The sequence below is a fragment of the Aquarana catesbeiana genome, linkage group LG01, assembly GCF_042186555.1.
Source record: "Aquarana catesbeiana isolate 2022-GZ linkage group LG01, ASM4218655v1, whole genome shotgun sequence".
NCBI classification, from domain to species: Eukaryota; Metazoa; Chordata; class Amphibia; order Anura; family Ranidae; genus Aquarana; species Aquarana catesbeiana.
The window spans coordinates 261,160,086-261,188,022 of NC_133324.1; the positions used below are offsets into that span (position 1 = coordinate 261,160,086).

Genomic DNA, 27,937 nt, shown 5'->3' on the forward strand with positions numbered 1-27,937 from the left:
CATCCTAACTAAGGGAAACAGGCAGTGGAGCCTTACGGCTTCACTGCCATGTTCCTACTGCGCATGCGCGAGTCGCGCAGCACTTTGTGAATGGGACGTGATGGGTTGTGGGACACACACAGTTCCCATAACCCACCGCGCCCCATTCCCCAGAAGACAACGCGGGGAGGAGAAGACTGAAGATCACCGCGGCATAGGGAGAGGCAGATTAGGAAGACTGCCTAGCAACAGCCATTTCAGGTGAGTCAAAAAAAAATTTTTTTTTCCTCCATTTTTTTAGGAATTTTTTTATGCAATTTTTTTTTTTTTTAGGGTGGACCTCCACTTTAATAAGACACCAATGGCAAAAAAAAACTTACAGTAGTTTTAACTCGTCACTACTGTATCCAAAATTAAAATGTATTGCCTTTAGATATACTTTAAGGGCGCTTAGAAGAAAAATCGAATGGGATCATAGACAGAACAATACAACAAAACTCACTACTGAAGCACCTGTGGTTCACCCGTGGCCCTTTATTATAGGTATATACAATTAATATTATCATGTATATAAATTAATCAATTTATTCAAATTTATTAATAACAACTTCAAAATATGTATCATATATGTACTAATAAATATATATAGCTCAGCTACATATGAGCTCGAGCTATTACATTACGTACTAAAACAACATCCCTTACATACAAAATCCAACAAGAAAACAGAACATCCCCTCTCGAAGAGAGGGATTAAATCACCTCATAATAGAGCCACGACAATGAAAAATGGGAGGGGTTAGGGCGGGGCAAGTTATACTAACAACTTCTTCTCTCCTCTGCCTGTTAGTGACGCATCTTCTGTCTTTTATATAGCCTACTTTGCTCGTGCCAGATAGCATTTGATTGGATGATCTACAACTGCCAATTAGGTAAGTAATTTGACATATGTATATAATTATTTTTTTTTTTTTTTAAATAACTTTATGTAACAATATCTATTTATTTAATTGTCTGACATGATCCCATAGGTGTTGGGATGGGGACATTCTGCCCCACCTTTCACCTTTATTACCTGCAAACACCTAAAAATGACAATAGTTATATACTAGCAGCTCTGTATGAGGCTTAGGATGACTTCAATTATGCCTTACCCACGGCTCTTACAAAGTATTTCAATATGTCCTACACATTAATAAGGGCTTGATACTTCTGCTCTAGGATATGCATTCTGTAGAAGTGGGTTCTGCAGCTATTTGTGTAGTATTAATTTCTACAATAGTTGCGCTAGCCATGAGTTACATGTGACGATCGGGATATACTTACAGATTACTTTACCTACATTAATACATTTTACTCAGGTCAGCTTCTGCAAGTTTTCTGGAAGTTGTAAGTGCTATGTGTATAAAAAAGGAGATAAGGCTTGGGTATAAATTTAAGCCCCTTTCCCATATAAAATCGCCATGGCATGGTCAAGTTGACCTTCTCTGGAGACTGTTCTCTTCTTTAAATGCAGAACATAGGTTTGCCTGCATTGTGAAAAGAAGGCATCCAACACAAAAGGGGATTCTTCTCCTTCATCATATGTATAATTTTCTGTAGTAGAAAAGTTATTGATTTTTTTCCTGGGATACTCACAAGCCATCAATTCTTAATGTTACCTCATTACTAAATAGTGTCAACGGTAGATATTAATGCAATATAAAATCTTGTCTAACGGCTTATATCATACAGATGTAACATGTATCTCCCGGACCCCATTCAGTACAGAACTACAAAAACAAAAATATGAGTAGGTTTAAAAAAAGAGTCAACTTCGAAAACTGAAGATGTGAGTAACACTGGGCAATCTATATAGTGAATCATCAGTACCTATTTTAATAATGCTTTATAATCTGCAAGTCTTTTCTGAGAAGCCAGCATGAGCTGCATCTTGATTACCCCTCAAACTAGTCACCACGGCAACCAGTGAATGTAGGTTATGAAAGATGTACCATCAAGGAAATACCTGCAGCTCATAGCATGAACTCCAAGCAACTCCAATGACTTATAGATTAAGAATTCCTCTCCAGCAGGATATCAAGTTCTTCTATGATAACAGTTCATACACTTAACTGTTGCATTACTGGGAAAAACCCAATGAAAGAAATAGGTATAGGAAAATGGTAAATAAGATGGTTTATACAAACAAGCACCAAATAATAAATCACCACAAAAGCAAAGCAAATCTACATTTCTTTGATGAAAGGTACTTGGCACTGAAGTGTTAGTTCTTGGTGCTGATAGTTTTCGGCATCAAGAAGAGGTGAAAACTATACGGCCTAACACTAAACTAACTTTGGAGCTGCATATTTACCTTATCCTACATTGGGAGGACTGACACATTTATGAATTTAGAGGTGTGTATAGGGATAACTGACAAGTTTGCTTTGAGTATTAAAAATGAATAAAATAGTGTTTTTGTTTTTTGGGGCTCAGATACAGTGTAGTCTGCTTAACCGCTTGCCACCCGCCGGATGTCATATGACGGCCAGGTGGCGCGGCTCTCGTTCTGGAAGAGTATCATATGACGCCCTTGCCTTTCCCGGGCCACCAGGGGGCGTGCGAGCGCCGGCGGCGGCACTTGTCCACGCCCGCCGTGTCACTGGGGACCCGATGCGCGTGCCCGGCAGCCGTGATGTCCGCTGGGCACCCGCGATTGCCCGGTAACACAGCAGGACCGTGGATCTGTGTGTGTAAACACACAGATCCACGTCCTGTCAGAGGAGAGGAGACCGATGGTGTGTTCTCAGTACAGAGGAACACCGATCGGTCTCCTCCCCTTATGAGCCCCCTCCACCCACAGTTAGAAACACTCCCTAGGAAACATAATTAACCCCTTGATTACCCCCTAGTGTTAACCCCTACCCTGCCAGTCACATTTATACAGTAATCAGTGCAATTTTATAGCATGGATTGCTGTATAAATGTGAATGGTCCCAAAAATGTGTCAAAAGTGTCCGATATGTGCCCCGCAATATCGCAGTCATGATAAAAATCGCAGATCGCCGTCATTACTAGTAAAAAAAAAAAAAAATAATAATAAAGATGCTATAAATCTAACCCCTATTTTGTAGACGCTATAACTTTTGCGCAAACCAATCAATATACGCTTATTGCGATTTTTTTTAACCAAAAATATGTAGAAGAATACATATCGGCCTAAACTGAGGAAAAAAATTGTTTAAAAAAAAAAATTGGATATTTATTATAGCAAAAAGTAAAAAATATTGTGTTTTTTTTCAAACTTGTCACTATTCTTTTGTTTATAGCGCAAAAAATAAAAACTGCAGAGGTGATCAAATACCACCAAAAGAAAGCTCTATTTGTGGGGAAAAAATTATAACAATTTCATCTGGGTGCAGTGTTGCATGACCGCGCAATTGTTATTCAAAGTGTGATAGCGCTGAAAGCTGAAAAATGGCTTGGACAGGAAGGGGGTGAAAGTGCACTGTATTGAGGTGTATTGAGGTTCATGCACATGAACATTTTTTTTTTCTTATTCTTTTTATTTAAATTTTCATAGTAAATTTACAAACATGAACATTCAACTTCAAGCACTACAATACAACAGCACCAGTGAACAATGCTGCTCCCAAACCAAAACCAAGACAATGTTCATGGAAAGCAATAAATGAAGAGCACAGAAAGAGCACATTACAAAGTCAAATCACATCCCCTCAGGAAGACCCCTAGCAGCTGAGCCAAATGCTCTCAAAGGCCCCCAGAAACCCAGCATCTTGTTCACCATGTGAACCTTTAATCTTAAGATGATCAATCTGAAACTGTAGAATTGTCATTTATCCATCCTCCCCACACCTTTTCAAATTTAGAAGGCACCCCTCTACTGACATATGTGGCCTTGTACAGTGGTAAGGTATTATATAATAACACTTTCCAGGCCATAATGGTAGGAGCCACCGTTTTTTTCCATGACAAAATAATTATTTTATGTGCATAGTACAGCAACAAGGTAAGTAGCGTGCTGATCAACTTTTTGGATGCCGATGGATCTACCAGTCCCAGCAAACAAACTGCTATAGAGGGTCGAATGTTAATTGTAGTAACCGACTTAACACAATCCATAACCTTCGCCCAAAACTGTTGAATGGGTGCGCAGTGCCAAACAATGTGCATAAAATCTGCCCCAGGGGCAGCACATCGCCAATAGTTTGAGGGGTGCGTTGGAAAAATTCTCGCCACTTCAGCAGGAGTATAATAAATTCTATGGAGAAATTTAAATTGTATCAGGTGGTCCCATGCTGACACCAATCTAGAAAAATTTGAGTTCCATATGTCATCCCAGTCATCATTATCGAGCTGTGGGAAGTCTGACAATCATGCCGCACAACATGAGGCCAAAACCTTAGTGGTGTCTATGAATAATTGTTTAGAAATAACAGACAAGGCTTTAGGAAGGTCCTTATCCCTAAGCAATGATTCCAGATCACCAACCCGCACTCCAGGCTGGAGGACCCAAACTGAGCAAAAAAAAAAAAGCATGCCTGAACTGCAGGTAGTGAAATAGGTGTGGTAGGCTGGTATATGCATTTAAGCACCTCAAATGTTAATAGAACCCATTTCCGACTACTGAGCCGACCCATTTAATCCCATATCTCGTCCAGATAATCTGGTCAGGATAAGAAAAGAACTGAATCAGGAATTTTCCCACAATGGCATATGCAGAGACACCATTATCTCGGATTTCAGCTCTCCTGGTCACATCGCTTTAACGACAGAACGCATAGACTCCATGAGGGGATAGGGGGTCCTGGTTCCACAGAGCACTAAAAATTACAATGACTCATACGATCCTACTATTTCAGCCTCGAGTGTTACTGCTGCGTCATCATCAGGCCTTGTTAACCATCTATGTGCAAAAATGAACTACCCTGCTAAAAAATATTTAGCAAAGTTTGGAACTGCCAACCCCCCTTCTTTCCAAGGCTGCTGCAACACTTGTAATTTAATTTGAGGTGCCCCCCCTCCTCCCCAAAGAAAATCTGAGACCACTCTATCTATGGCCTGAAAAATAGTCCTAGGGATCCAAACAGGTGAGTTCCTAAAAACTCTAATTTTTAACACATTCATTTTCCTGATCAGGGAGAGGGGCAGGTTTCGCCAAGCTTGCGCACGGTGTTTGAGGATAAGTAATATTGGAGTAACATTTAACGGGATAAAATCCAGTACAGACTTGATACGGTTAAGCCCAAATATTTGACCTTATTTACCCACTGGAGTGGGCAGTCAGCCGGGGCCCTCAGGGACAGAGGCTGAACCTTCGAGGGGAGAATTTGGGACTTGCCCCAATTGACCTTGAGACCAGAGAATTTAGAAAAAAAGTGTCCAAGATGGACAATGCTGAGGATAAAGACGCCTCATGGTCTCTCAGAAAGAGTACCATATCATTGGCATATAATGCCGCTTTTTCTTCCAACACACTCACCTGGATCCCTGTCACCCCAGAAGATACACATAAGGCCACCAACAAGGGTTCTATCAGTAAGACAAATAAACCTGGAGAAAATAAACCTGGCTACTGGAAAAAATTCAGAGACCATCCCATTAAGCTTGACCACCACTACTGGGGCACTATACAATAGAGTAATCCATTGGCAAAGGGTAGGGCTGAAGCCAAACTGCCATAATACTTCCTCCATATAATTCCAATCTATGGAATCAAAGGCCTTTTCTAAGTCTAATGCCCCGTACACACGGTCGGATTTTCCGATGGAAAATGTCCGATCGGAGCGTGTTGTCGGAAATTCCGACCGTGTGTGGGCTCCATCGGACATTTTCCATCGGATTTTCCGACACACAAAGTTTGAGGAGATAAAATTTTCCGACAACAAAATCCAATCGCGTCAATTCCGACCGTGTGTGGCCTGTTCCGACGCACAAAGTGCCACGCATGCTCAGAAGAAATTCCGACATGGAACAGCTCGGTCTGGTAAACTTAGCGTTCGCAATGGATACAGCACTTTCGTCACGCTGCAATGTTAAAAATGGTTTAATACAGCGCACTCTCTTCTTCTTTATAATGTGACAAGAATTAAGTAGTTTTGCTGCTCATATTCACACACACTTCTCACAAACTTATTTTTGTGTTTTTTTCTTGGGATTCCCGGAATATATTGTTATTTGTCACATCTGACAGAATTTCTTTTTTTTTTTTATTTTCTTTTTTTGTGATTTAAAGCCATTTTTGGTTTAGATTTTATGTTTGTATTTTTTCCAAGGCTGATCTTTGTTTAATGTTATTTTTATTTTTACTACAGACTATTTTTGTGTGTGTTTTGTGTGTCAAGTTACCACAACACCATTGATATCTTTTACCATTTAATCTCAAGGAGATTGTTGTTGGTGTCCCTTGTTAATTTCACATTGTATTTTTGGTATGTACCTGAATCCTCACAAACCAACTGTCCTTTTTGAAGTAAAACACACATAGGCAAGTATAATTCAAAACAAAATTCCTTTATTAAGGGCTCAGAACCAAACAAAGAGGGAGGCAACACTGGATAAACATGAGAAATTAGCGAAGCCTGGGACCCCCAGGGCAGACATCAATTCTTGAACATCAAAATTGGTGGTCTGAGGAGTCCATATGTAAGGGAGGGCAGTCTGGTCCAGAAGTCCCAGAGATCCGGAAAGCAGCAGATGACATCTGTGTCCCCAGGCTGTGGTACCACAAGAGGCTGCATCTTTTGGCCGACCAGACTGGATCCAGGGTCCTCACTTTCTGGTCTTCCTTCCACGCTTCATTCCGGGCTGTGGCTGTGCTGTTGGAGATGTGGCAGGAGGAGGAGTAGGACCTGGAGGAGGACTGGGAGGACCTAGAGGAGGAGGAGGACCTGCAGGAGGAGGAGGAGGACCATCTGTGAGTTCGCAAAGGTGTGTCTGAGATGTAATTTGGCCCCTCATACCTTTATTAAGAGCCTCCAATATGAGCGACTCACACATGAGTTGTTGTCCCTCCTCCATCCTCTGCATTTTAGAGGCAATGATGGCAGCAATGTCATCCTCCACGGTATGTGGTGCTCCCAGGGCCTCTGTAGCCCTCCAAAAGAGGCCTATGGCAGCCTCCTCTAGGGCACTCCTCCTCCTGCCACTTTCTCTTTCCAGGTGTTGGGGAGGGACCGGCATATCAGGCAGGCGGCTCGGCCCAGACACCTCCTGGCTGAGACTTCCCTGTGTATGAAAAAGGGACATGGTTTTAGTTTTTGCATCATCAATCACAATCCTAAATTAGTACTCCAAACTAACATCTAGTTAACATCATTGATTGGACAACCAGCAATATTTAGAAGAATGCTATACCTGGCTCAATCTGGGCTCCTCCACATGTTGTTGCCTGGAAGGCCCAGGTTGGGCGTCAGAAGCCTCAGCTGGAGGGGAAGGAAGCGTGGAAGGAAGACTGGAGAGGGATGACCTGGGTTCAGTCTGGCCTGCCAGAAAATGCAGCCTGTCATAGTACCACATCCTGGGGACATAGATGTCATCTGCTGCTCCGGATCTCTGCGAATCCTGGACTTTCTGGCGCTCCCATACATATGTGCTCCTCAGGCCACCAATTAAGATCTTCAAAAATGTGATGTCTGCCGTGGGGATCACCTGCTTCACAATTTCCAACAATTTATCCAGTGCTGCCTTCCTCTTTGTTTGGTTCTTGTAATGTGGGTTGTTGATCTCCCACAGACATGGCAGCTCCCTTAACATATCAATGAATAGTGACATGAAGTCATTATCTTTTAATAAGATATCCATGTTCACTGCAAGACACAACACAAGACAAAGCCTAATGTCAGACAAAACTCTCCTAATCTTGTTACAATATAGGCCTCAATCTAGAAGCAGTATAGGCACAAGTTTGTCTCTTACCTTCGTTCTTACGATCGGCGCGTCCAATGCTCCTTCGTCCGCTCACAGATCGTACGCACTACGCACGCGTGTTACGCTTTATACACACTGCGCATGCGTGTAACTCCACCCACCCCTGACGTTCTTTCTAGTCTATTTCCCGCCCCTTTTTGTACGGCGCAGTGGGTGAAGAGCACATGGCGGAGTCAGAGCAGGTGCGTGCTAATTATAGCAATGAGGAGGAGGAGGAGGAAAGCCTGGATCCGGACACGTCCCGATCCAGAAGGAGACGATTTAAGGCCACAAATATGTCCTTTGGGGAGATGTTGGAGATGGTGGACATCCTGAAGAAGGCCGACTATGACGGGAAGTATGGGCCTTACCCCAACCCCAATATCAGAAAGGCCAAGATCATGACGAAAGTGGTCAAAAGTCTGCACAGGAATTTCGGGGTACGACAATCGAAAGATCAGCTCAGGAAGCGGTGGTCGGACCTAAAATTAAGAGAGCCCGAGCAGTACCGAAAGATCCGGAGAGTGCTGCAAAAAAGTAAGTAGTTGTGCTGTGTTCCTATTCTTTTTGTCTTTATTACGTTCGTGCTGCTCCATATGCTTTTCTTAATTGTACAGTTTAAAATGTCAATTTTAATGTTCATGGGCCCATTATTCGTTCGTATCAAACATTTTTTTTTCGCCCTCTAAAACACCATTGTTTAGGCCATATGCATTTTCCTACATTTTTTAGGGCCTACTTGGATGCAAAATGTTTGGTTGTGTAGATGGGTTTGTTACTAGAATGAAATGCAAACTAGATTCTGTGTAAGGAGAGGACACTGAGCAGCTGTTTTCACATCTGGACACTGGAGCACTAGTGTGGGACACAAGAACACCATTTTTATTAGGGGGGGCACACAGGTGCTCCAGTGTATACTATAGGGGGGTCTCCATCTGTGAAGCTTGTACTAAACAGGTAAAGTATTGCAGGTTGACAAAGGACAATAAAAAAGCGACATCTTGGAACTCTGCTAAAATTGACAATTGTACCCCACTTCAAAGCAATGTTTCCTATTTATAGTTCTGCCATCAAATCACTGTGTGCTAATTATACCATTTTTGTTTTACATAGGGGAGAAAAGACTCGGAGGACACCCCTCATCCGAGGAGACCAGAGACCCCCCACCTGTGGAAGAAGGTGAAATACCCCCAACCCAAGTGGAGCAGGAGGAGGAAGAAGATGTGGTTGAAATTGGCACAACAGGTGAGTGTCTGCGACCACAGACTCAGGTAAGAGATGGATGCTGGCAGATTTTTGATACCTGTTTTTGTTTGGTTTCTCTCTTTTTAGGTGATCGTGTTGTTAGGGATCGAGATCCTTTGACATCAGAAAGTGCCCAGATCCTGTTCGGGGAGATCATGGGGTGTAATTTAGAAATGGAGAACATCAAGACAAAAATCAATGATGTGATTCAAAAAAATAATAACATCATTGATGTTTTGGGGCGAATTTAATACCCCACAAAATCACTTTTGATTTTGTGTGGTACAATGTTTAAAATATTTTTGCAATGTTTCGAAAAGCCAAATTTGGAGGATGCACACAGTGTGCCAACATGTGCTATCTGCCATCAGGGGAGATCAATGGACGCGTTTTGGGGGTGCAACCCCTTCCTCAATAATAAAGTAGCTGTGAGGAAGGGCTTGCTCCCCCAAAACATGTCCCTTGATCCCCCGTGATGGCAGCTAGCACATGTTGACATTCGTAAATTGGTGTGCATCTTCCAAATTTGGCTTTTCAAGGGGTGATTTGACCCCATCTGAACGCAATATCAAACACAGTTCCTAAATACTCATGTCTGATATTGCCTTCAGGTTTTACCATATGTGAACTTTGTAAGTTCAAGTTTTTTGTCTTTCTTGTTGGTTTTACACAGGCCTGTTTTATCGTAAATGGACATTTCTATTTTTGATAATGCCACCCCAAAAATTGTTATACAACAAACATGTTGGTTTGTTCTAAAAAACGTTTCTAAATGCACATGTGATTGTGCAGGTATTAAAAAGTTTGTTAATCAAGAATGTGTGGATTATTGTCTCAACGCTACAACACATTTGTGGTGATGTAATTGCTGTTTTCGTAAAAAATGGTGGTTATTTCCTAAGGGCAAATCCTCTTTCCACTACAAGAGCATTTTCATTGCAGTTTCAAGAGCACTTGTAGTATAAAAAGTGTATACGCCTTTAGTATATAACAGCCAACAGTGCTTTGTATAAGGTTACACAATCACGCAATTTACAGGACTCCCCACATTGCTGTCAGGCTCAGCTAAAACAAACACAACCAGTAAATGTCCACAAAGAATTTCTTTTTTTTGCTTTTTTATTTGAAAAAGGCTTCACAAATTTGCAGGCATATTGATGGCCCCCCTACCCGCAAAGAACTCCAGGTATCGTAACCGGACATCACGGGCACTCAGGGAGGGCAAGCCAGGACGGCCGCTTTCAAGCGCCGTCAGTGTTGTTTCAGGGATCACTCCGGCCTCAGGCCCAACTGAGCCAGCATAGTTGGCCGAATGTTTCCGTAAAAAGTTATGGAGAATACAGCACGCCATGATTATATGATTAAGTTTATACTCCGCCATATGGATAGGTGTCAGAAATAGGCGGAACCGGCTGGCCAGGATTCCAAACGTGTTCTCCACCACTCTTCAGGCTCTGGCCAGCCGGTAATTAAAAACCCTCTGTTCCGGGCTGAGGGTCCTCATTGGGAATGGCCGCATAAGATGGTCCCCCAGCGCAAACGCTTCATCAGCAACTAACACGAATGGGAGTCCTTCCACATTGTCCTCTGGAGCTGGCAAGTCCAAGCTGCCATTCTGGAGACGCCTGTAGAACTCCGTCTGGGCGATGACTCCACCATCGGACATCTGGCCATTCTTCCCCACGTCCACATACAAGAAGTCGTAATTAGCCGACACCACCGCCAACATCACAATACTATTGAACCCCTTATAGTTGAAATAGTACGACCCCGAGTTGGGTGGCGGGATGATGTGTGCGTGTTTCCCATCAATTGGCCCTCCGCAGTTAGGAAAGTCCCGCCGCTGGGCAAAGTGGGAGGCCACAGTCTGCCATTCCTGTGGCGTGGAATGAAACTGTTGAGGAAAAAAAAAATATTAATATTTTTGCTCAGAAACATGGCAAGCAGATTAGGCACAAACATTCTGGAGCAACCTCCAGATAGCATTTATTAAGGGGAATTTAACAACACCAAAGTATAAGGTACACCTATCATATTCCCCCCCCTCTCATGGGCCATTTCTAACATTATGGGGGGTGGGGAAATCTTGGACAGGTAACCCTCTTCACTTCATTGAGAGATGAATGCCTAAATACAGGGTATTACTTGGAACTGCCCCTCCTTAGTTACACTATTGGCAGCCCACTGGACAGGTAAGAAGTGTCATAATACAAAGATATAAATACACACTGTACACATTTGAGCACATTTGGACATTCTGCTATTACCTATCAAGATAATTAAAGGATTTAAAAAGTTTAAACACTACCATTGGAAAGTAGCAGGCCCTACATGCACTACATGCTTTGGGGAATTCATCCATAAATCTCACCACAAAAGAGATGGGTATAGTGTGTATGGGTTTGGCAAAGTCAGCAGATAGATGCTTGAGGATAGATAGAGCATTGGTATCAGCTGACTTAGCAGTTGGGGGGAGGGAGGGTTACTAAAAATGATTTGGGGACACCACAAAAAAAAAGCCTCAGGTACTCTGCCTGAATTTAAAGCACAAATTACATTTCAAAACATTTTAGGGGGTGTTTGGGGTAAAGCACTACTATGGAGCTGATAAAATACATTGTTAATTGACTACATGAGGTGAATATAGGGCCCGTAAACCATGTTGGGGAGGTTAGTGAAGGACAATCTGTATGAAGGACCTACAAAATTAATTACCTAAAAAAACAGCATGCATGAGGACAAAGGGGACATTCACAGCATATTACAATCATGGTAATTAGGGAATGAGGAAAGAAATACATTACATTAGCAAACATTAAATACAATAAAATGTGATATTAAAGGATAAAAATCTTACCTTCATATACTCCTTCTGCAGGACCTGGATGATGGCAGAACAGGTCTCTGGGATAATGATACCCAGAGCCTGGGGGGAGATGCCTGTCGAGAACTTCAAGTCCTGCAGACTTCTCCCTGTCGCCAAATACCGCAGGGTAGCGACGAGCCTCTGCTCCGGAGTGATGGCTTGCCTCATGCAGGTATCCTGCCTGCTAATATAAGGGGTCAGCGAAGCCAACAAACGGTGAAACACGGGGTCCGTCATCCTGAGAAAGTTCCTGAAATCATCAGGATTATTCTCACGGATCTCACGGAGCAAAGGCATATGAGAGAACTGGTCACGCTGGAGCAACCAATTCTTGGTCCATGAACTCCTCCCCACCCTGTTCATGGACTGGACTTGTGTCAAGGTCAGAACACCAAGCTCCCACACAGCATGAACTCTACGAGGAGTACGTATATGCAACATGGCTAGAAAACGGTCGGCTGCTCAGAACGCAGTAACAGAACGCACTGAAGAACAGCAAGGCCTGTGAAGAGCGACCTGAAAAACAGTAACGAACGAACAAGAACACAATGACTAAGTCATGCGGAACTTGCTTGCACGCACTGAAGAGCAGATACAAACCCATAAGCACAAACTGAACGGCAGAAAACGATCTGAAAGCCACGAGTCTGAAAAAGCGCAAATTGTCTCTCACCAAACTTTTACTAACACGAGATTAGCAAAAGGAGCCCAAAGGGTGCCGCGCTTGGTTCTGAACTGGCCTTTTCTAGTCTCGTCGTACGTGCTTGACGTCACCGCGTTCTTGGCAATCGGAAATTCCGACAACTTTGTGCGACCGTGTGTACGCAAAACAAGTTTGAGCCAACATACGTCGGAAAAAATCCTAGGATTTTGTTGTCGGAATGTCCGATCAATGTCCGACCGTGTGTACGGAGCATAAGAAGATCAGAATTCCTCCTGTTGTAATCTCAGGGCCAGTTGTAAATAAGTATAAACACGTCTTAGGTTAATATCAGTAGCCTTACCCAGCATAAAGCCTGTTTGGTCATGCACACGAACATTTTGAGGCATAAAATATGCACTAGCATAAAATCCTACTGTTTTTCCCTGACTGGGGGGCTGCAGGTGGCGCAAACAGCCAGCCATAAAAGTAAGTTGTTGTACGTGGTCATACTCAGGTGCTTTATTGCAGTGGCGTAAACATGCATATGATGCACGCAATATCTCCACGTTCAGGCAATACGTCACCTGAGCATGCTCATGTTTATGCCAATGCATGAAAGAATCAGCGTATACCTGAGTATGGCCGCCAAAGTCATTCACATCTATGGCTTGCTGAATGTGCCACCCACAGCTCTCCTGGTGTGGAAAAATGCTGTAATTTTACACTTGAACCTATTTTAAACCGTAAACCATCCATATGCACGCAATCCAAACCAGTTTAGTGCATTATTGCATTAGATTAATCTAATTTCATTTTCCTTCATGATGTTTAACACCAGCTCAACGCCAGTAAGTACTTACACCCTGAATGATACAGCATGGGGCATTTTTATTTATAATTAGGAAAACACCGGCCCCTCTCCATTTTTATAAATGTAGCTGTGTTTTAACTCTTTATATCTACAAATGATAGATTATTGTTCTCTGTAAGGCATCCTTATGCCATGCTCCTAGTGCACATTCCCAGTTCTGAGACCATGCTGTCATAGGTGCAGGCCTCCGACTAACAATTGGGAATCAGTCAGCGTGGTTCCCAATCATTTACTCACCATAGGGTGTAACAGCACAATTCTTGCAAAACATTCTGTGTTTTCAAATGATAGCCCATAACTAGCTGAATTCTTAGAAATGTGGTACCCTGTCAGTTAGCTAGACAGATCAAGAGAATTTGTCAGATATATAGATAGACAGACAGTATAGAGGTGCTATTATAATCTGTAATTTATTATACATAAAATTGTTTAGCCATATGGGAACAAACTAGATTATGTGAATACCCACTCACCACGTCTAGCTTAAATTAACCTTTGCTTAAGTAATCTGATTAGCAGAGGAGGAAAGCGTGCTGTGTAATGGCAAAGCTTCTTAAGGGGATTTTTGCAAGAACAGCACTAGTTCACAAAAATAAGCAGTCTTAAATAAGCGTTTTTTTTATGTACACCATTTAACAATGTATATGATCCAATATCTGATAGCCCAAATAGAGGTAATAACCATATTATTGAGTATCTCAAACCATTTTTATATTTCATCTCTGCCTCGGACAACCCTCTTTGCTGTCAATAATTCCACCCGCCTTTATTTTCCTTCAAGGATTATATATAATTTATTGCTAACGTCATTTGCTCAATAGGGAATCATAAGAACCTTTAACGCAACAAATACAGTGTAATTACTAGCGTTATGTCCTGTGTGCTTTTATAATAAGTTATATGCTTCCACCAATGTATATTTAACTGAGATCTGCTTAACTATTTCCTGAAAAGAACATTGTTTGCCTAGTTATAACAACACACAGAAGTATTTGATTAAATAAAATGATTCATTATAATATAATAAAATACATCATTGTAATATAATTTATTTATTTATTTTTCAGTATATACAGGAATAATGATACTTTAGAATTTCACTTGCTTTTGATCACATCACCCTTTCTTTTTCAAGTATACAGGTGATACTCGAAAAATTAGAATATTGTGCAAAAGTTCATTTATTTCACTAATGCAACTTAAAAGGTGAAGCGAATATATGAGATAGACTCATTGCATGCAAAGCAAGATAGTTCAAGCCGTGATATGTCATAATTGTGATGATTATGGTTTACAGCTCATGAAAACCCCAAATCCACAATCTCAGAAAATTAGAATATTGTAAAAAAGGTGCAATATTCTAGGCTCAAAGTGTCCCACTCTAATCAGCTAATTAAGCCATAACACCTGCAAAGGGTTCCTGAGCCTTTAAATGGTCTCTCAGTCTGGTTCAATCAGACTGTTGACCTGACAGTTTTGCAGAAAACCATCATTGACACCTTCCATAAGGAGGGAAAGCCTCAAAAGGTAATTGCAAAAGAAGTTGGATGTTCCCAAAGTGCTGTATCAAAGCACATTAATAGAAAGTTATGTGGAAGGGAAAAGTGTGGAAGAAAAAGGTGCACAAGCAGCAGGGATGACTGCAGCCTGGAAAGGATTGTCAGGAAAAGGCCATTCAAAAGTGTTGGGGACTTTCACAAGGAGCGGACTGAGGCTGGAGTCAGTGCATCAAGAGCCACCACACACACAGATGGATCCTGGACATGGGCTTCAAATGTCGTATTCCTCTTGTCGAGCCACTCCCGAACAGCAAACAATGTCAGAAGCGTCTTACCTGGGCTAAAGAAAAACAGACCTGGTCTGTTGCTCAGTGGTCCAGAGTATGGAGGAAGAATGGAGAGGCACACACTGCAAGATGCTTGAAGTCCAGTGTGAAGTTTCCACAGTCTGTGTTGATTTGGGGAGCCATGTCATCTGCTGGTGTTGGTCCATTGTGCTTCATTAAGTCCAGGGTCAACGCAGCCATCTACCAGGAGATTTTGGAGCACTTCATGCTTTCTTCTGCAGACAAGCTCTTTGGGGATGATGACTTCATTTTCCAGTAGGATTTGGCACCTGCCCACACTGCCAAAAGCAACAAAACCTGGTTCAATGACCGTGGGATTACTGTGCTTGATTGGCCAGCAAACTTGCCTGACCTGAACCCCATAGAGAATCTATGGGGCACTGCCAAGAGAAAGATGAGAGCCATGAGACCGAACAATGCAGAAGAGCTGAAGGCAGCTATTGAAGCATCCTGGTCTTCCTTAACACCTCAGCAGTGCCACATGCTGATAGCTTCCATGCCATGCCGCATTGAGGCAGTAATTTCTGCAAAAGGGGCCCAAACCAAGTACTGAGTACATACGCATGCTTATACTTTTTAGAGGTCCGTTTATTGTTCTATGTACAAACCTTGTTTTATTGATTGCATGTAATATTCTAATTTTCTGAGATTGTGGATTTGGGGTTTTCATGAGCTGTAAGCAATAATCATCACAATTATGAGAAATCACGGCTTGAACTATCTTGCTTTGCATGTAATGAGTCTATCTCATATATTAGTTTCACCTTTTAGGTTGCACTGGTGAAATAAATGAACTTTTGCACAATATTCTAATTTTTCAAGTATCACACGTATACACTACCAACACTTGATAAGGGCTGTTGGAAGCTTGTAGAAGTCATCTTTCTCCTGCTCTCTACATAAAATAAAATGGCTGAATGAAATAAAAAAGCTCACTGCAGCATGAACAAAACTGTCAGATAAACATGGTGCCACTGTGCAGAGTGTGAAAAGTTTTCTGTGTATGTGTGTATAGAGGCTGCTCACATTCTAATATAGGGGGGGTCTATAAACTACTGCCCATGTGCCAAATGTGGCACCCTGATGTAAGGGGGACTTTTATGGGGACCCTGATGTAAGGGGGACTTTTATGGGGTCCCTGATGTAAGGGGGACTTTTATGGGGACCCTGATGTAAGGGGGACTTTTTTGAGGACCCTGATGTAAGGGGAGGGGGGCTCTTATGGGGATTCTCATATAAGGGGAATCCTGATGTTGTGGGGACTTTGATGGGATCAAATTTATTTGGAACATCTTTGATTTGTTTACTGAAGTTTTCACTGTTGATCTATATTATGTCATGCTGATTACACACAAAAAAAAGACTCCGAGCAAAATGCATTCATTCATTTAAATTTGATTCATTCATATATAAAACTTGCACAGAAAAGTTTGGAGACCCCAATTCTAATGCATTTTTGGAATATGGATTCTTCAGTTTCCTGGTTTTCTGTACCACAAACAGGCAAAGCACAAAACATTGCTAACAAGTGGATTTAAGGGTTGCAGCGCCCCCCCCCCCCCATTACTTAAAGGGGTTGTAAATCTTCAAGGTTTTTCACCTTAATGCATTCTATGCATTAAGGTGAAAAACCTTCTGTAGTGCAGCAGCCTCCCAGAGCCCCCCTTTTACTTACCCAATCTTTCCAGTGACGAGAACGAGCCCAGCAGCTCCAGCCACTGTCTTGGCTCCTCATTGGACAGATTGATAACAGTAGGAGCCATTGGCTCCCGCTGCTGTCAATCAAATCCAGTGACACGGGGGCGGGGCTGAGTCCTACTGTCTGTGTTAATGGACGCAGCAGCAGGACTCAGGAGTACGCCCGCACGATCGCCCCCTTGGAAAGTGGGTCTCTGAGGGGCACTCAATGTGGGGAGGAGCCAGGAGTTCCACCAGGAGACCTCAAAAGAGGAGGATCGGGGCCACTCTGTGCAAAACCCTTGCACAGAGGATATAAGTATACCATGTTTGTTATTTGAAAAAAAAAACATTTACAACCCCTTTAACCAAACCCGATCCAATGATGTGCATGAGAACGGCTGCTCTCCTGGGTCTCTGCCTCCTCATTGGCTAAGAGACATTGGCTCCGGATGCTGTCAGTCATAGCCAGTGGGAACAGAGGGAACAAAACGGGCTCGGTGAGCGAGCACGCACAAGTTCCCCAATAGCTAGCGGCTTTCTTTTTTTTAAAATGTTAACCTTTAATATCACTTTAAAATAAACCTGTACTTTGCCCCAACAAGACAAAGTAATAGGATTCTTGCATAAAAGGAACTGTAAGCAGTCAGAGCTTGGTAAAAAGTAAGGAAATTAGGGCGCTCAAGACCTTATTATATCTAAAAAAGTCTCTGTAAGAAAAGTCCAATCAATATAATGATGATGATGGTATGAGAAGTCTTCAACACTAATGGCTGCAGCTTAACAGAACGAAGCAAGATCTATGGAGATATAAACAAACAAAAAGCGCCTCTAAGTGTAGAAGAAAAACTTTTTCACTGGAATGCTGTGGGAGCCGGCGTCATCAGCGAGGAGAGGAGAAGGACCCGAAAGTGATGTCGAATGCTGTGAGACTCTGTGACCAGCCTGGACCGCAGCGCAGAGCGGAGGATGTGAAGTCATAAGAAAGGGACGCGTTTCGGAACTCTAGACGGTTCCTTTGTCAACCTATGACCATAGCAATGACTGGGTACAATATATACTAGTAATGGGCCGGCCGTGGGCGAGTACAACAGAAAAGATAAACATACTAGAAAAATACAACTAAAATAAGGTTAAAAATGGGGTTTAAAATAGCGTTCTAAAGAAGGATGTGATATATAAAGAATAATATAGCTATAAACAAAACAGGGACAGCATGGATGAAAGAACAATATAATGATATAATGAATGTAAAGAAAGCATGTATGGGAAAGGTCAGTAGCAATCAATAAAAAACCAATGCGTTGTGCAGGTTTATTAATGCGTGCACACACATGTGTAAATGTAATTTAAAAGGTATAAAACAAGAGAATACAAATTATTGGTGGTGAAAAGTAGGTGTGTATAAAGCAATGTGTAGTGCAGGCTTATGAAATGTATTTATGCCTGCATATACATGTATATGGGCATATACAAAGACGTATACATAAGATGATAAATGAATTGATTAAAATCGCATAAATGGTGGATCATAATTACAAGGTTCATGTAATATCAAAGTATAGCGCTGACTTCAAAGTCCTCATTTACCCCTCCGGGGACCAAAACATTGAATTAAAAGATCCAATACATTTCTCTGTGACATAATCTTCTATAGCGCTCAGCTGAGGGAAAATCCCTAGGCATTGCCTCAATGACCCATACTCTGAGACCATCCGTGGATTTATCATGGAATTGGAGATAGTGTTTAGGAACACTATGATGGTCCAATCCACCTGTGATGTTCGCCGAAGCGTTTACGCAGCGGTCGGATGGTGCGTCCTACATAGAATAAACTACAAGGGCATGTGAGGCAGTAAACGACATGATCAGTAGAGCAGGTGTGGAAGCCCTTTATCTGATATGTTTTGCCTTTTACATGGAAATCTTTCTGGCCATGTGTCACAAAGTGGCAAGTTTTGCAGACAGGCTTGCGGCATTGGTACATCCCAGAAATCGCTAAAAAGGTGGGTATGTGGTGACCAGGAGGCCGTGGTTTCTCCTTAAGTTTGCTGGGCGCTACTTTGCTTTTTATGTTGGGTGCTTTTCTGTAGGCGAATTGGGGTCTATTTGGCAGGGCAGACAGAAGATGCTCATCTTGAAGCAGTATGGGACAGTGCTTCTTCACAATTTTTTCCATCTGTTTATGTTGAGAATGGAATTGAGTGATGAAGCGTAAATTGTTCGTCTGAATATTGGAACGAGGGAGAGAATTTTCTACAGAGGATGCATTTTTATATTGCTGATAAGCTGTTTCTACAAGATTAGCAGGGAAGCCTTTTTCAAGAAATTTCTTTTTAAGAATTTCACTCTGGATATCATAGTCCTCATTCAAAGTACAATTCTTTTTTAATCTAATCTAATTTAATCTTTGGTACATTATTCAGCCATAAAGGGTGGTGACAGCTGTTGTAGTGGAGGAATGAGTTTCCAGCTGTAGGTTTGATGTAGTTTTTTGCGTGTATTTCCTTACCAACCCAAAAAAGTTCAAGGTCCAGGAAACCTAGTCTGTTTTGATCAATGACAGAAGTGAATGTAAGACCCATATTATTGGTGTTGCAATAAGTGACAAAGTCAAGAAATGTGGGTGCGCTGCCATTCCAGATAATAATCACATCGTTTATATATCGACCATAAAAGACGATGTGAGAGGAAAAGGGATTGTTGTGCCATATGTATTGGTGTTCCCAATGCCCCATAGTGAGGTTGGCATATGAGGGTGCAAAATGTGCCCCCATAGCTGTCCCATTAACCTGGAGGAAAAAAATCATCATCGAACTTAAAATAATTGTGAGTGAGGCAGAAAGAAGTAGCCTCAACAATGAAGGAGGCTTGTCTCGGATATAGCATAGGATCTTGACATAAAAAGAACTGTAGGGCATTGAGGCCCACCTCATGTGGTATGGAGGTATACAAAGATTGTACATCTAGGGAAGCGCAGTGGTAACTGGGTTCCCAAGAGTACATGGATAGGAATTCTAACAAATGAACGCCATCTCTAATGTAAGACCGAAGGGGTTGAGCAAGTGGTTGGAGGAACTGATCTATGTATTGTGAGAAGCCACTGCTGATGCTGTCCATAGCTGCCACAATTGGTCGTCCGGGGGGATTTTTTAGATCCTTATGCACCTTGGGCAGGTGACAGAAGTATGGTGTAAAGTGTACCTCCTTAACCAGGAATGAGGCTTCTTGTTGGGTGATAATCTGGTCACTCATGCTTTTTTGACAAGAGAAGTGGCTTCAAGAGTGAAATACGGCAATGGATCTTTATTTAGTCTGATATATGTATTAGTGTCAGCTAATAGTCGGGTGGCTTCTGAGACATAGTCAGCCCTGTTTTGTATAGCTATGCCTCCTCCTTTGTCCGCACTTTTAATAACCAAGTCAAAATTATTGGTTAATGTATCAAGGGCTATTTTTTCACAATGGGTGAGGTTCCAATTGGCTTTTTTATGATGTTTACACAAATCTTGTATTTCCGCATGAACAATGCGATAAAACGCATCAATGCACGAGCCTTTTGTGTGGGTGGGATAAAACACAGATGTGGGTCTAAAAGTAGTGTTCTGAATAGGCGGGGAGGTCATAGGGTGTTGTGTGTATAATGAGTAGTCAATCTCAGATCCATCTAGGCGAGGAGATTGGGTGGAAGTATGGTTGTATAGTTCCTCTAAAATGGAAAGGGGATCACGTTCTACATCAGTACCAGAGGTGTTACATGCCAAATCCACTACATTAGAGTCTGTATGCGACCGATCTTTTGAGGACTGTATGCTGAAAAATCTCTTCAAAGTAAGGCGACGAACAAATTTATTCAAGTCTTTAAAAAGAGGAAAGGGATTCGGTTGAGCAGATGGTGCAAAATTTAAACCTTGACTAAGTAAAGAAATTTCATCTTTAGTCAGAGCATGGGTGAAGAGGTTGAAGATTTTGACAGTGCTCTCTTTTTGTTGAAGTCTATGCTTGGATCTACCCCCTCCACCTTGGCAGCCTCTCCTTCGTATTTTCTTTTTTGAGGTTTGGCCCGGGGAGGGTCGAATGCTAAAAAAGGGACCGTAGTAGGGTCAGAAGACTGGATAGTGGCAATGGGTGTCACAAGGAGAGAATTGGGACAAAAAGAAACTGATGGAATAGACGATACTCTGTCTGTGGGTCTAGAGGGAGTGAGTATTGGACTGGCAGAAGCATTATTATAAATATCAGTGATCATGAGTGAACTAGTGGTCGCAGGAGGATTATCCAAGATGTTGGGAAGCGCATTTGGTGCAATACAAATGGAAACTGTGGGCACCACTTGTTGCAACTGGCCAGGATCTAGATTACCAGTGGGTGATGGAGCTGGCAGTATAGGTGAGGAAATGTTCGTGTTGGTATTGTTATTGTGTGTGATGGTGGTTTTTATGGGTTTAGGAATCAATGTTATTTTAGGAGGAATTATTTTCCGGGGAACAACGGTGGCAAATGGGTTGATGTCCATAAGGGCTGGGAGATCAAGAATGGATCTGCGTTTCCAGCAAAAAATCCTGTTGTTGCTGTAATCTTTCAGATCCCTACTGAATTTCCCCTACTTGTGTTTGATAAGAATATCTTCTCTCTTATGGTTTTTTTTAGTGATGGTGGAGAGCCAAAGGGATGGTAAATGGGAGGTAAATTCTGCAATCTGGGAAAACAGGATTTGTATCTGATGTGTGGATTATCTAATCATATCTAATATGTCTCTGTGCGGCAATAATCTTAATCCATTTATTGATGCAGAATTTTGATATTGAAGACCATTCCTTCTGTGATTCAGAATCCAAAAGGAGCATGTTTTTAAAATCCTAAGGCCCCTTGGAGTAATATGGGCAGATAGACATTTTATTCTATTGAGGTTTATTCTATGTAGGACGCACCATCCGACCGCTGCGTAAACGCTTCGGCGAACATCGCCGTTTTATCACAGGTGGATTGGACCATCATAGTGTTCCTGAACACTATCACCAATTCCATGATAAATCCACGGATGGTCTCAGGGTATGGGTCATTGAGGCAATGCCTAGGGATCTTCCCCCAGCAGAGCGCTATAGAAGATTATATCACAGAGAAATGTATTGGATCTTTTTATTAAATGTTTTGGCCCCCGGAGGGTTAAATGAGGACTTTGAAGTCAGCGCTATACTTTGATATTATATGTACCTTGTAATTATGGTCCACCATTTATGCGATTTTATTCAAATCATTTATCATTTATCATCTTATGTATATGCCCATATACATGTATATGCAGGCATAAATAAATTTCATAAGCCTGCACTACACATTGCTTTATACATACCTACTTTTCACCACCAATAATTTGTATTCTCTTGTTTTATACCTTTTAATTACATTTACACATGTGTGTGCACGCATTAATAAGCCTGCACAACGCATTGTTTTTTTATTGATTACTACTGACCTTTCCCATACATGCTTTCTTTACATTCATTATATCATTATATTGTTCTTTCATCCATGCTGTCCCTGTTTTGTTTATAGCTATATTATTCTTTATATATCACATCCTTCTTTAGAACACTATTTTTAAACCCCATTTTTAACCTTATTTTAGTTGTATTTTTCTAGTATGTTTATCTTTTCTGTTGTACTCGCCCATGGCCGGCCCATTACTAGTATATATTGTACCCAGTCATTGCTATGGTCATAGGTTGACAAAAGAACCGTCTAGAGTTCCGAAACGCGTCCCTTTCTTATGACGTCACATCCTCCACTCTGCGCTGCGGTCCAGGTTGGTCACAGAGTCTCACAGCATTCGACATCACTTCTGGGTCCTTCTCCTCTCTGATGACTCCGGTTCCCACAGCGTTCCAGTGTCTTATCCGGCTGCTGATGGTGACAGACCCAGTGAAACATACATGCATCACTCTGATGATTTTCCTCTGCCGTGACCCCTTCCAGTGCCGTTTTTCACCACTTCTATGATGTACTCATTTTATTCCTTCATCTTGTAAGTGCTTTTAAACCCAGTTGGGATATTAAAAAGTTTTTCTTCTACACTTAGAGGCGCCTTTTGTTTGTTTATAAGCAGTCAGAGCTTAACTTCTTTTAACCTATCCCATGCTGAAACTAGACCTCCTGGAAATTCCAGAGAATGTATTACTTTCTGAAAATTAATACTTGAACAGGGTTGTGCAAACACTAGCCTCCCCATCCCCTCATGGGAAAGTACTAAGGCCCTTTCAGATACTTAGTCCTAAAATGTGGTAGGCAGTAAAGGTGAATTCAAGCTGCTTATGGTGCCTCTTATGCAGCAAACCTGATGTTTTGTCTAATATGTGCAAAATGCAGATTCTCTTGAGCTCTAGCCATTAAACTGACTCTACTTAAAGTGGAACTACAGTCTGCTCACATAATGTGTAATAAAAATATCTTTGCCATTCTGAAGCTTACCTCCAACCACTTTGCATATTTATTTTATATATACTGTGATTCTGTACTTGCCAAATATGCTGCAGAAATCTCCCTCTACAAAGTCTGGCTGCAGCCATTTTAACTGTGGGCAGCAGAAGCTGCTGCCTGTTCACTTCCTGAATTTACACAGACACACAAAGGCACACCTCCAGCTCTGCAACCCTGCAGCTCTTATTGGCCCTCTTATGACTCATCACCCCTCCCTTCCTGGCAAACTCTCACAAGAGTGAGAGAGAGAGATGTGCATGATGTCATAAGCCAAGGCTAATAACCAGACAAGAAACAGGAAGTGGGCTGTATTAGGTATTTACTGGCAGAAAAAAAAATGTTTTACTATTCAAAGTTAAAAAACAAGGGCAGAAGATTTAATAGATAGAAAGTTCGAAAAAATTACTGAAGGTCCGCTTTAATGCAGCTGTTTGGCTTTTCATGTGAAGTTATGTGTAAATAATACTGTGTCTGCTTATAGCATACTGAGTGAGAAGTGAGAATTATTATTGACAGTTAGCAGTGAACACTGGCAATTAGCACTGTCTATGACGGTAATGAATGAGGATGATTGTGATGATATGCTTATGACTTTTAAGCACTGTAACTAATGATGGCACTGATCAGAAGTGTTCAGCGTCAGAGCACTCAGTACTTAGTGATTGTTGTGTCCCATAATGCATTAATATACTATATACCAGTGTTTCTCAACTCCAGTCCTCAAGGCGCCCCAACAGGTCATGTTTTTAGTCTTACCATTATTATGCACAGGTGATTTAATCAGTATCACTCCTTTAGTAATTACCACAGCCATTTCATCTGAGGGAAATCCTGAAAACAAGACCTGTTGGTGCGCCTTGAGGACTGGAGTTGAGAAACAATGCTATATACTGTATATTCCTGCTTGAATGTCTGTGTACTAAGGCAGGCGGACACAGGGGAAACATCAGAAGGGCATGCAAGTCAACATGGGAGAAAGTGAAAATGACACAAACTCTTTGCGACTATCCACATTTGAAAACGGCACAACCCAGGTTAAACCGTGGTTCATGCCAATCAATTAGCTCATATCAATCAGTGAGCTCATCAAATATTATAGCATTAGTCAGAACAATCCCATCTAAGTGACAAGGCTTTGTCTCACCTTTAGGACCTGCTCTAGGTTCTCCAGTTTGGCTTGGAGCTGGTACTTCTCCTTCACAGCCAAATCTCTTTCTTTGGTGACTATAGTGAGGGTTTCTCGAAGCTGCTCATAGTCCAACTTCACCTGTTAAGAACAATAAAGTATATTTGGACTTGATTATGGAATGATTTACATGGGGAAAATATATTTTTTCACAGAAGGTAGAAAAAAAACTTTATATATGATATAGAGGTCTATATAAACATATTGGGGTTGATTTGCTAAAGGCAAATATGCTGCTCACCTTTCAAAGGAATCTACACTTTGCAATGGAATTTTTCCTTTAGCTTAGCAAAGCTCTGCTGATTTCCATCATCCAATCATGTGCAACCAAAATACTGCTTTTTTTTTTTCATTTTCTTTATACCTGATTGGGTATTGTTTGCAAGGTGAATTTTCACTGCATTAACTAAGCTAAGGGAAAATTCTATTGCAAGGTAAAGGTGCTACTTGCCTTTAGTAAATCAACCCTATTGCTTCACACCAAAAAATTGCAATTTACCTTTCATCCTATTATTAACTGAGTTTTATTGAAAGGAATAGATACACATTAGTGGCACATACAGTATATGCAATCCTCTCATCTACTGTATGAGTATTCCTTTTATATTTGGATCCTTTTGCTGCAGGTGGAATATATTGAGAATCAACAAAAAAACATGAGAGTCACTAATTGTCATTTGCCCAAAATAAATAAAGATAAAAAAAGTTCACCCAAAATGTTTAGCGATTGAACTTACTTTCCAGATTTACACATAAAACATTGTATTAGATGAATATCTTAGCCACATATGAATTCTGCTTGTTTCATGCACATTATCAGGCAACTTATGATAGAAGATCTTGGAACAATGTTTTCTGTCAGTTTGACCAATCTTTCACCATAGGGTTTTCCAGACAGACAGATTTCACATCATATCTTATCTTTTTCTCTCTGCAAATGCCTTTCAGCTTCCACAGACTCTTAAATCTGTGTTTTGATAAACCAGTTGTTACACATGCACATAAAAAAATTCATACAGCTCTGTTTGTATTAGGTATATGAGACATGCAGTCTATTGCCCGGGACAGACAAAGGCTGCTACAAGGAAGGATCTTTAGGGGATTTCTTTTGTATAAATAAACAGTGGGGCTGATTTGCTAAAACCGGAGGGTGCAAAATTTGGTGCACCTCTTCAAACCAATCATCTGCTACTTCAGTTTATTCAAAAACAAATCAGTAAGCAGATTAGTTTCCATGCAGAGCAGCAATAGATTTTGCACTCTCCAGTTTTAGTAAATTGACCCCACTGTCAAGACCCCCCATGCAAATTTGCTCTCCACTCCAACATCCCAAAAAAACAAACACACACAAAGACTTATGTACTAAATTGTACTGTAACTGTACTCTCTGCCCTTATGTTGTAAAGTGATGTGCCATCTGTTGGCGCTATATAAATCCTGTATAATAATAATAATCTAAAAAAGCTTTAATAATGTAAACAAAAAGAACTGGTCCACACTCACTGATTGGTCCAGCCTCACTAATTGTTTGCTAGAGGTTACTGCACATCATTACCGCTCACTGATTGGTTTCTAAAGGTTGCTGCACATTATTACCGCTCACTAATGGTTGCTAGAGCTTAGTGCACATTATTACGGCTCACTGATTGGTTGCTAGAGGTTGCTGCACATCATTACCAGTCACTGATTGGTTGCTAGAGGTTACTGCACATTATTATCGCTCACTGCTAGAGGTTACTGCACATCATTACTGCTCATTGATTGGTTGGTATAGTTTACTGTGCATCATTACCACTTATTGGTTGCTAGAGGTTACAGCACACCGTTACAGCTCACTGATTTGTTGCTAGGGGTTGTAGCACACCATTACGGCTCACTGATAGGTTGCTGAAGTTTACAGCACGCCAACTCCTCACTGCCTACACACCATGGACTGTGTAGCTGAGGGGACCCACCAGTAGACAGAAAACTCAGAGAACTTGTTATTAACAATGAGCAGAGCAGAGCAGGTAGGAACAAAGGCCAATGTGAGCAGCAATCCTGAGGATAGGCTGCCAGGAATAAATGACTAGTTATAGAAGCAGTAGAAGGACCACCTGGGAGTAAAGAAGTCATACAGGACTGCTGCAAAGCTGGGTGAGGGCTGTAGTCCATTTCCCATTACCTTTAATGCACTGTCCACTCTCTGGGACTACATGCCCTTCTGGTCTCTCTAATTGGTCCTTTCTGCAGCCAGGGGAGGGGGGGGGCAGTGTGGGTGGCAAGCTGGGATTTCTTACTTGTAGCCAGGAATTTTGTTCTCAGAGAGTAGGTGCAGGAACTTACCCTCCCTTGAGGAGAGACATAGAGCAGCCCCAAATAATCCGCGCATTGCACAAGGAGCAAGAGGCACAGAGTACTGCACTCAGTACTGCATGACACACAGGGCTAGGGAGTGTGTACTGTGCACTGCTGAGGTGTTTGTATCACACAGGCCACAGAAAAAATCAACACAAGGGGCAGTAACATATCCCCCAAAAAGTAACCTACTTTTGCTCATCCATGCATACCTCTTTGCTTACCCCTGAAGCCACATCCACAGTTCATCTATATACCCCCCATCCACATCTCACTTTTGTATCCCCCGTCCACCTCTGTACCATCACCCCCTCTCATCCACACCTCTGTATCCCCACATCCACAGCTCACCTCTGTATCCCCCCCATCCACAACTCGCCTCTGTATTTCCCCTGTCCACAGCTCACCTCTGTATCCCCCTATCCACAGCTCACCTCTGTACAGTGGAACCCCGGATTATGAGTAACGCGGTTAATGAGCGTTTTGCAATACGAGCACTGTATTTTGAAAAATCCTAACTCGATTTGCGAGTGTTGTCTTGCAAAATGAGCAGGATTCAGTCCAAAGCGGTGTGCAGTACCGCGTTTGGCCTGAGGTGGGGGGGCGCATGGAGCCGAGCAGGGCCGAACTGCGCCAATCATAGCCATTCGGAAATGCTCGGAAAGACTCAGAAATACTACATTCCCGAGCCTTTCTGAGGTTTGCCGAGGTCAGCAGAGCTGTCCTCGGGCCTTTTCTGGCTGTTTCCGAGGCTCTCCGGTGCCCCCTCCGCCTCTGGCCGCATGCGGTATTGCATGCCATTGAAGTCAATGCGGAACAAATTATTTTAATTTCCATTGACTTCAATGGGGAAACTCCCTTTGATATGCGAGTACTTTGGATTACGAGCATTCTCCTGG

The 27,937-nt window shown here is 41.9% G+C and overlaps 1 protein-coding gene across 23 annotated transcripts in view; it reads right to left on the reverse strand.

Annotated features, from left to right (window-relative positions):
• Positions 1 to 27,937, reverse strand: part of RIMBP2 (RIMS binding protein 2) — an 883,237-nt gene that overhangs the window by 274,384 nt on the left and 580,916 nt on the right. For all 23 annotated transcript variants that reach the window (XM_073628097.1, XM_073628121.1, XM_073628271.1 and 20 more), the window contains one exon: positions 24,660 to 24,782. In XM_073628097.1, coding sequence (XP_073484198.1) covers positions 24,660 to 24,782 — 123 coding nt within the window. The remainder of the gene's footprint in view (positions 1 to 24,659; positions 24,783 to 27,937) is intronic.